Here is a 9,944-nt window from a genome sequence, read left to right on the forward strand (position 1 = left end):
ACTTGCTGGGAACCAGTACAGGCAGCAGGAGCACCTCCTGGTCCCTCAGGAGAAAGAGGACTGGAAGAAGGGGTCTGTGGGTTGGGCTGGATATGTATAATACGCTGGGTTTGTAACTGTGCTGGTCCATCTCCCCCGTTCCTTTCTCCACGTTGTGGAAAGAAGTGCCTGCAAGCATGCTAATATGGGTCTTTGTCTGGAAAAAAATGTAACATGGTCTTAGTGTCTGTCCATTTGGACGTGCCCAGTATCAGAGCTTGAGCTGCATACCTATTTCATGCATGTTGATTAAATCCTGTATAATGACTGTACATATTTATCCATACATAGTGAAGGTGGCATTTTAGCTTTTAAACTGAGAGCCTGATTCTGACTGCACAGGAGGTCTACAGCAGTTGCTTTTGGTTTGCACAGATGTAAACTGAGAATCACTTTTCCCCCATAATGAGACATTTACAATCACGCACAGACTGTCTGATGTGCAAAGTCAATGGAATTCTTCCTCTCAAAAGCAAATATTGAGGGAATTAGCAGCTGCATAAGCCACTCTTTACTATTCAGGTAATAAATCATAGCAGAGACCGCACAACACGCTGGCATCCTTGTCTCGGAGGAGCAATGTCCTGTAAGGGGTCAGACTTGTCCTGGGGCGAGTGGCCGTGGTGCCATCGAGCTCTGGGAAGTTTGTGGCCCAGCTAAGCTTGGCTCTGCCCAGTAGGATCGAACGCTCCACCAGCCTGTCCCCATCAGCTTTCAAAGTACTTTCCAAACCTGATTGAAGGAAGTTGCTCAGTATCCTGGAAGGGAGATAGATAAGGAATTTTATTTTATTGTTGCGTTATTACTGCTGTGTGACACGATGTTCGCTTGCCCTAGCTGAAGAGGATTGATAGGATCTGAAGCGGTGCCTTCCTGCTTTTTGGTTTTCAAGTTAACCTACAAACACAAACCAGCGTGGGCCGTGCCCTGAGCTGCTTCAGCATTAAACATGAGGAAGGCTTGATGGAAAGCAACTCCTCTTTTGAATTAAGCAACATTTTTCAGCTTGATGTATCACTGTTTGCCTTGATTTTGCTGGAGGTTTTCTGAAGGACTGGTAACAGTAAATAAGGGATTGCTTATCTGAAAGTGAAGGATTATCATGTTGCATGAGAAAGGATGTTATTTCTATGCTGTCTTGAATATTTGAATTCTACTTTTGCTACTACAAGCCTAGGAAGTGGGTGAAAACAGCCTGTGATGGCAGACAAGATTCTGTTTTCAAAGTTTAAGGTGAGTTTTCTTTCGTGTTTCCTGATGTACTGTCAACAACGCAAACGAGAGAAGGAAACGATGTCTGTCCTTGGCGAGCTGCGTGTGCCCACCAGGCCTTGCCCAGTGCAGAAGGTGACTGAGTTGTTACCCGCGTGGTTTCCTCTCATCAGAAATAACCACCAAAACTGATAAATATTAGGAAAAAGTAAATGAACCTTCTTTTGCCAAAGCCAGTGGCCACTACGATGCTGGAGGCACTTGGCAGTCTGAGAGCTGTGATTCATGTTACACTCCAGAGAGGTCTGTCTCCCCTCTTTTAATGAAAATCAGGGAGTAAGCAGACACTCAGCCTCTGACACACCTAGCAACTTTTTGGCCATGCCTAGCGCAATGTTTGCCTTCCTGGTTTTCCAAATACTGAGACCAAGACGACTTTACAGCACCAGTGACTGGTGTTATTTAGCCATTGAGGTTGCACAGAAATACTGCCACAGGGATTAAATGCTCTGCTACAGGACGGGGGACACTGTGAGCCCCCAGGGAGGGCAGGGTCTCGCTGAACTGGCTCCATTTGGTGCAGAAGGGGAAGGGGAGAAAGGATGTCACAGGCTTAAGTGACTTGTTCAGTCCATTTGCAAGTGATCCTGGGCAGGAAAATGTTGCAAACCCCGCTGAGGACAGAGAAATAATACAAAGGGACCTACAGAGAAGCAAGAAATATGAGCAGGAAACAATAAAATGAGATTCAGCTTGGAAAAATACAAGGGAATACATGTGGGGAATAATATTTAGTAACAACTTCAGTGGGAGGAAAAGAACAGGAAAGCAGAAAATCTGGAGGGGAAAGAAGAGCTCCAGTAAGACAAAAAATGAACAGCAAATTAGATATTTTGAAAGGGAGGTGCTGAGGTTAATGTGCTGAGCTGGGACCCAAACCCAGCTCCCTCTCCTGTGGCCATTACGGGCACATTTAAGCGATGGCCTCTAATCGCACCAAGGTCCGCTTTCCCCTAACGAACGCGGCGCTGGCTGGTAACAGCTGTATGGGGACACGAAAATCTTGTGCTGAGGGGGAGGAATAGGCTTTGACAATGCCCAGCTAGTAGGTTAGACGTTTCAGAGCGGTTCTCTGTACGAGTGTTGTGAGGGTGTCGTGTTGCTGGTGAGAATTTTGTGCCATTTCCCCACACGGCTCAGTGGTTTGGGCACCGTGGGTCAGTGCTGGCTGCGCCTGGCGGGATGGGGTACGGCTGCCTTGGGGACACCGATGCCGCGCTGGTATGTGCTATGGGCAAACCGGTGCCAGCCCAGCCTGTATGGGTTTTACTGGCTTCTCCCCACCATCATTACTGCTTACTGTGCACACCATCCCTGGCACGGCACAGTACTGACCACTTCAGTGCCTTAAATAGGTAGCAAGGTATTCAGAAACAGGCACTGAAAAAGTATGCCATATACTTTAAACTGCAAGTTTAAGGGGTGTAAACAGCAGGAAAAAAAGAGGAATTGTTTAGGACAGCCTGGGAAGATAGGACTGAGTAACAGGATGAAATTGAGCAAGGAAAAAGGCGTACAGCCTCTCAGGGTAGGTTTCCTGAGCCATGCGTCATCCCGCACCGAGCTGCATGACCGGCCACGGAGAGCCCCATGGGGAGCACTTGGCCAGGGCTGCAGGATGGGTGAAGTGACTGCAGGAGTGTTTCCATCGCTTCTTGCAGCCATATAAGGCTAAAAATGCATTTACGGGCCATGCAGCAGGTTTGGAAGTGTGGCTGTGATTTTTTAAGCTTCAGATTTTTAGGCTCTTGTATTATAAAGAAAAGGAGAAGCCTGGCTCTCCTACGGAGCAGACGCATGTTCACTGGTAGGACCCGAGAGCCGCCGTACCTATCCTCATCCGTGGTCCGAGCTCACCCTTGGGCTGCCACGGCACAGTGCTACGCAGCAGCACCGCACCAGGCTTTTCCAGTTATTGTATTACACGTGGGAATAGTCCTGCTGAATTACAACCAAATAGAGCCTGCTCTTAACTAGCACTGTAGCCTATAAAAAGTAAATAAATGCATCTGTCCTAACCACCGCTTGAGCTTGCTTGGAATTAATCAGCACCACTTTCCACACTTCCTTTCCCCGTGCCATCCATAGTGACTATGTGCAGCAGGAAAAACCCTACCCCTCTTGACTAAGGGAAAAAAATGCCATGGAAAAAAAAAAAAACCAAACCACAACCTATAAAAATAGGAGAAAAAGCTTTGACACAAACTATTGGCCTCTCCTGCTGCGAAGTGCTCGTCACCTCAGCACATCTGCTCTAAGCCGTGGCTGACCCCTTCCTTCCCTGCCAGCTTTCCGTGGCGTTTTGGGACGTGCTACGTACAGACTGACCAAGGCTATGGTTTTTTCCCAACTGTTCTTTCCTATTTGAGTCATAAACAGGCAGATCCAACAAGGCCCGATTTCCTATCCTGGTAACCATGAAGCCAACTGAAACCAAAAATCCTCTGAAAAAATGCCATTTGCTGCAGAGTATTTGGCATTATTTGGAAAGGGCGAGCCTGATGGGGCCATGGGCTCTGCCCATCCTGCTCCCCAACCTCCCTGCGGCCGCTGGCACATGAGGGTCCCCAGCTCCCCCGAAGCTCAGATGCCCGCTCCCTGCTCCCCTCCAAATGTGCCCCCTCAGACGTGCTCCACCCAGGCACAGCCTTCAGCCATGTAAGGTGGTGTTTTTACTGTTACTCTTTAAAAACAGTCAAAAAATCCTAACTGTGCTCTTTGCCAGGGTCTGGAGAACTGGGCTGGTCAGATGTGCTCTTGTAGATGGAGGAAAGTAAAGCATTAACTGAAGGAAAACCTATAACAAAGCAAACAAAAAGTCACACCATAAAGTATTTATTAAGAAACAATGGGGGCTTTTTTCTTCAGTTATAAGAAACACTTTAAAGCAAGTGCCCTTTCAGAGATTTAAAAGCTATATCAAATGGTAACATTGGTTTTACATTATTGTACATGACATTAAAAAAAAAAAAAAAACAAACCACCACATCTCACAAACTTCCTTTTATTACAACTCAGGTTTCTCTGCCTTCAGTTGCAAATTATTTTCTACAGACTTAAATTTAACTTATTCTTTTTTCTTTTTAACCAAGTAAACAATATACAAAGAAGAGCTTCACCTGAATTTCGTAGGTCAGAGGAGGTATCCTTGCCAGGGCATGTGCAAGGCAGACAGCATGCGCTGGGGGGGGGGGCGGTGGGGGTGAGAGCTGACTTGGTTCACAGTTGGAAAAGATCACGAACGTGTGGATGGGCTTGTTGTCTGGCCACACGGTAACAGGCCAGGTCTCCCCTCGGGCCAAGCACCTCCAGCTCCTGCCAAACCCACGAGAAGCTGAAGGCACCCGAGCCCCCGTGCCAACTCACTCAGCTTCGGAAGGTCGGCGCGACCGAGCTGCAACAACGCGGGCAAGTAGAAACCTCAGTTTCCCCAGGAGACCCGAGCACGCGTTGGGTCCTTCGAAAGCCCAGCAGCACCCGGCGCCGGAGCAGCGGCTGCCTTGGAAGCTCTGCGGCAGAGCCGAGCAGCCACCCCACACCTCCAGCCTTGCCAAAGCCGGGCTGGAGGGGAAGCTGGGTTTCGTAAGCCAAGCTTTCTGCCCAGGTCCTACACGCTGAACGAGCGATCGCAGCCAGGAACAGCAGATCCGGGATAAATTACCTATTCATTTTCCTGTGTCAGTGGTCAAACCATTCCTGCTCGCTGCAGACTGCCTGTGTGTGGCGTGTTTACGAGTAAGCCATTGGATTTGGCACTGCTTCCACACCTATGTGTAATTTAAAAACAGACATACAAAAAAAATAGTAGTATCACAGTTATTGCTACATACTGATACAGTATCAGACAATAAGAAACCTTTCATCAGCTCTGGTCTGGTTACAGTAATTGCCCGGTTTTGGTATATGCCCTCTGTTGCAGTGTTTTGGCTGAAGAACGAATGGATGGAAATGCAGAAACTAAGGGTTTTGGGTGTTTTGGTTTTTTTTTTTTTAAGAAACAAAACCCAGCCTTAAATAGCTTGTTTCATCCAGGGTGATATATTACAATTAGCACGGTCTGATAATTCCCAGAATGCTGTTGCCTCTTCAACCTGGACAGGTATTTTTTCCCCAGACGCAGCAAAGCAAGACGGAGCCTGCAGCTCCAGTGTGAAGTGTCCCCCCTCCCCTCACAGCATTGTCCCTCCTCCCTGACCCCCATGGCATCACGGGGAGCTGCAAGCACCTTCATCCTTTGGTTGGATTCCCCCCCCCCCCCCCGCCCCTTATTTTTAAATACAGCTGTGCCTTCCTCATCCCCTGCCCCACGGGTAAAGAAGAAAAGGGGATGGGTTTCAAATCTTTGCCAGCCCCTCTGCATCCTGGTTGGGGCGGCTTTGTGTGACCCCCACCAGCATCCCCCCACAACGGAGCAGGGCTGGGGACTCGGAGGGGGCTGGCGGGGGAACAAAGCCTGTTTTCCTACGGTCAGACTCGATCGCGAGCAGGGTTTGGGGCTGACAACTTCGCGCGCATTCACACGGGTTTACTGTTTCATGGCAAGTGAGGTTAAATCAGGCATGTTCGGAGTCACAGTACGACCTTTCTCTGCAACGGCAGTTTCAGCTCAGATGCTGCTAGCTGCACCAAAAGCTTTGCTGAGCGTCAGGAAGAACAAGCACCTCGTACCTTGTTTTTAGTAAAAAGTTCACAAAGATAAAGTCTGCGCAAACCACCACGGCGTCCTGATCTTGAGGCAAAAGCAAATCAAGAGGGGTTTCAAGTGCACTGGAAGGAAGAGCCAAATAATTCACACTCTTCTAATTTCTACATAAATACCAGGGACAAGGAAAATTGGTCTTTGCAAGACTAAGCCTTTCATGGCACTTCACCCCAAACCGGGGGTGCGTAAGAAGCCATGGGGGCTGGTACCAGCACCCGGCACACAGGGATTGCACTGTTTGGCTCTCGGTTGCGACTGATTGTCTGTAAAGCAATGGGAAATGTCATTAAGGAGCTGGGAGAAAAGAGGTTTCTTAAGAAGTACTGCGGTCTTGTACAGTGTAACAAAACTCTTTCTACGAATTAATTAGGCAAATACTTCTGACCATGTCATACCTGAAGGGCACTTAATGGCTCCGGCATTTATCTCGCAAGTACAGCGATCTGAAATACATATGCATTTTCAGCGTAATCCTTCGCCACTGTAAATCATGCACTGGAATGAGAGCGTATCTGGCAACGTTAATTCAGAGATATCATCCTACAGTTTCTGGCAATGGACCCCGATGAAAATAAATGGTTTATAAACACTGTCTGACATGCATGAGCCTTTCAAAATTATTTACAAGCGATGTTCTGGGAGCTTCGTTCCGAGGAAGTATTTCTCCTCTGTTCAGTTTAGATATTAAAACCTGCCGTGTGGGGGGGGGGAGGAAGGCGCCGGCGCTACACAGTCACAGCCGGGTACATCTTCTGTTCGCTGGTGGCGTGCGGGTAGGGAGACTGGATCTGCCTGTAGCCGCTCTGCAAACCATCGAGGAAGGGGGGGACCGGGGTCAGCGGCATCGAGTCGTGCTGCACAGCGTAGCCCACGTACTGGGGGTGCAGGTACTGCCCCTGGTGCGGCACGATCTGGGTAGCCTGCTGGCAGTTCAGCACCGAGAAGTTGGTCGGCATGTTGACATAGACGTTATTCATGGTCCCTTCTGGCAAACAGCAGTTGGTCTGGGACCGGGTCGGGGGGGCTCTGGCCCCCGAGTTGGCGCTGGAGCTGGAGCTGGCGGCGGTGCTCGACTGGCGGGAGGAGGAACCCCGGGAGGTGCTGGCACTCGGGATCATGGGGATCGTCTCCATCAGGCGGGTGCCCCCGGGGGCTCGGCTCTGCTGGGGCTCCTGCTTGGGCCGCAGGCATCTGCAGCAGCAAGCCGCCACCAGCGACCCCAAGATGATGAAGGCGACAAATACAGAGCCAACGATAAGGAATGGCACGTAGATGGGCACTGCAACAGCAAGGAAAACATCGTCACTGGGGTCAGGGACAAACCTCAGCAGCTCTGGCAAAAGACCCCCCCCCCCCGACCCCAGCCAAGCCCACCTCCCCCCAGCACAGGTCAAGGGGAGTGAGCACTAAAAGCTGTGTCTACGGCTGAGCGTTTTACACAGGGAAGATGAAAAGGGCTACTAAAACCAATGGCTGGAGTTTCCAAAAGCATCTTTAAAGTTATTAGCTGAGAGGAAAGCCCACACCCCGCGCCTTGATGGAGGACAGCTCGCTCCCATCAACGGTGGTCAAGTCCACATCAACCACCGCTCCACATTTCACCAGCTCTTGTCTCCGATACACCCTCCTAGAAAAATCAGGCAAGAGACCGCTGGGTTTGAACAGTGCCATAGGGAGATACTTCGGGCAGGATATCTGCCCAGGAGCACAGGGCGGTCAAACCCTGGTGCTGCATCGCATCCCTCCCCATCACCAGCCCTCTCTGACTGCTGGCACCCCTTGGGGCAGGGAGAGAGCCAGGCGGTGACGAGGCAGCCATCACGGGGGCTCTGCCACCCCGCAGCCCCCAGGATGAGTGTCCGGCCACTCTGTGCTTCAGCCCTGGGTTTAGGGAGAAACCACGCGCCAAAGGTTCACTACCAGCAGACCTTGCGAGGCTTAGAGAAGGGACATCAGGGCAGGAGGAGTGAGGGTGGGCGAGGGGTGGGAGCAGAAGGTTATGGGTGATGCTTTAGCGGTGGGGTTGGGAGCTCAACAAGGCGGACAGTGAACACCATCCTCAGAAGGACCTGGGCTCCGATTACTCTGCACTCCCAGGGAAAAAGCTGTTTTCTCTGCCTCAGTAAGAAATCTGCATCGATGCATCTGGGAGTTAAGGAGGGGAGAGTGCCTTCCTCCAGCGCTCGCGAACGCTCCAGGCAACATGCCTTGGGCTTCATCATTTCCACTGAAACCCGGCAGCCCGAAGACCCGGGCAGGGCTGCAGACCCCTGCCTGACTAGCACTAACGCAGCTGCTGCCAACGACGTGCCCTGGCACAGCAGCTGCCCCTCCTGCAAGTTAACCAGTGCCAGCGCGGAGTGACAGCTCCTGAACCTGCTGAACAGTAACTATTAATGAAGAAAATTAATTGTTAAGAAAAATGCCTTGTCCTCAGAACTGCAAAAAGGGGTTTATCTGTCCGCTCAAGTCGGAACGCCTCCTTGCACAGCTGATGACACAGAGCAAGTTATAACCAAAAGGCCACATTTCCTCTATTATTTTAGCACTTTCTAAACAAAAGGCTTGCAAAGAATTGTCGCTACTTCTGCGCCTGGCGCTGCAGCAGCTCTTGAGCAGGTGCACGCACTTGCTACAGACTGTAACATGCAAGTTTTCCGAGAGCAAGTCTGTCCTAATTATAACATCACTTCGGGCTACTCCTAGTGCGTTCAGCACATGTGGATGGCAGCGAGGGCGCTGGGAAGCCGCGGAGGCGTTTTTTTGAAACAACAGCAGTGGAAAGACTTGAGTTTATCCTCGAAACTCAACCGTCTGGTAAAAAGCAGTCCTATGCAGGGAAGGAATGTGTGCTGGAAGAACATAGAAAATTAGAGCGGGCGCCAGCTAGAAGTCGTTTGGAAATGTGATGTTACCCTTTTTTTTTTGTTTCGCTCGTAGGGGTTGTTTCTTTTTTTTTTTTTTTTTCCTCCCTTTTCAACCGGGAGCCCGAAACGGGGCAGAGGAGCCGCACAAGCCCGAGACGGTCGGAAAGCAGCGTCGCCTACTTTTAAGAAAGGCAGGGCTGCGCTTTGGAACACCGGGCAGGGAAAAAAAAAGAAGAAAAAAAAACCCGAGCCGTGGCCGGGCGTGGGTACTTCTCCCCGTGTCGGGGCCGGGCTGGCCGTCGTTCCTTCCTCCCCCGGTGGAAGGGAACCGGCGGGGAGTCCCCCGCAAACCCGCCGAGCCTCGGGGGGGACCCCCGCGGCCGGGGTCCGTGCCCGCCTCACCTGCCGCGCCGTCGGGGCCGTCCTTGCCGGGCCGGCCCGGCTCTCCGATGCCGCCGATGCCGCCTCCTCCCTGCCGCCGGTCGTTGTGGCAGTCTCCCTGGTCGAGCCGAGCCTCGGCGCTGGAGCAGCAGTAGCGGAGGGCGCAGCTACCGCAGCAGATGGTGGCGTCGCCGCCGTCGAAACGCTCCGGGCACTGGAAACCGTCCCGCCAGCCGCCCTGCCCGTCCAACCAACCGTGGCAGTACTCCCCGCTGGCCGCCGCTCCCGCCGGCAGCAACCAGCCCAACGCGGCCGCCAGCAGCAGCCAGCACCGCCCGCCCCGCATGCTGGGGTCGGTGGGGGTCTGTCAGAGCCCCCCCGCGCCGGGGCAGCGCCCGCCGCGCTGCGGGGACTCTCGCCGCGGGTCCTGCCGCCTCCGACGGCGCCGCATACCCGGGGCCGGCCCCCGCGGGGTGCGGAGCCGCCGCCGACCCCGCTTACTCGGCTCTCCCTCGCCTCCGCCGCGCCGCCGCGGCCCGGCCCGTACCCCGCGCCGCGCCCATGGGCGAAGGGAGGCGGCCGTAGCCCCTCCGGCCGCCCTCCCTCCCGGGGGGGGGCGCTGAGCCGCCGCCGCCGCCGCCGCGGTGCGCCCCGTCCGGCGGCGCCGCTGGGCTGTGAGGCGG

The 9,944-nt window shown here is 52.6% G+C and overlaps 1 protein-coding gene across 3 annotated transcripts; it reads right to left on the reverse strand.

The window, feature by feature from the left end:
* Positions 1-4,130: 4,130 nt before the first annotated feature.
* On the reverse strand, positions 4,131-9,944 carry SHISA2 (shisa family member 2). Of its 3 annotated transcripts, none has more exons than XR_011328958.1 (3): positions 9,283-9,944; positions 6,409-7,292; positions 4,131-5,078 (listed from the first exon to the last, which is right to left on the reverse strand). XR_011328958.1 is itself a non-coding variant. In XM_069808128.1 (2 exons), exons 1-2 carry the CDS (start codon positions 9,605-9,607, stop codon positions 6,739-6,741), a joined length of 879 nt encoding a protein of 292 aa, XP_069664229.1. In that variant the 5' UTR covers positions 9,608-9,944; the 3' UTR covers positions 4,131-6,738. The 3 variants fall into 3 exon arrangements, 1 of the variants encoding a protein (XP_069664229.1); XR_011328957.1 differs by having other exon boundaries at positions 4,131-6,276; XM_069808128.1 differs by having other exon boundaries at positions 4,131-7,292.

Source organism: Haliaeetus albicilla, chromosome 20 (genome assembly GCF_947461875.1).
Source record: "Haliaeetus albicilla chromosome 20, bHalAlb1.1, whole genome shotgun sequence".
NCBI classification, from domain to species: Eukaryota; Metazoa; Chordata; class Aves; order Accipitriformes; family Accipitridae; genus Haliaeetus; species Haliaeetus albicilla.

Coding starts and splice junctions, on each gene's coding strand:
- SHISA2 (XM_069808128.1), bottom strand. CDS start 9,607: ATGCGGGGCGGGCGGTGCTGGCTGCTGCTGGCGGCCGCGTTGGGCTGG. Junction 7,293..9,282: donor CGGCCCCGACGGCGCGGCAG/GTGAGGCGGGCA, acceptor TTGCTGTTGCAG/TGCCCATCTACGTGCCATTC.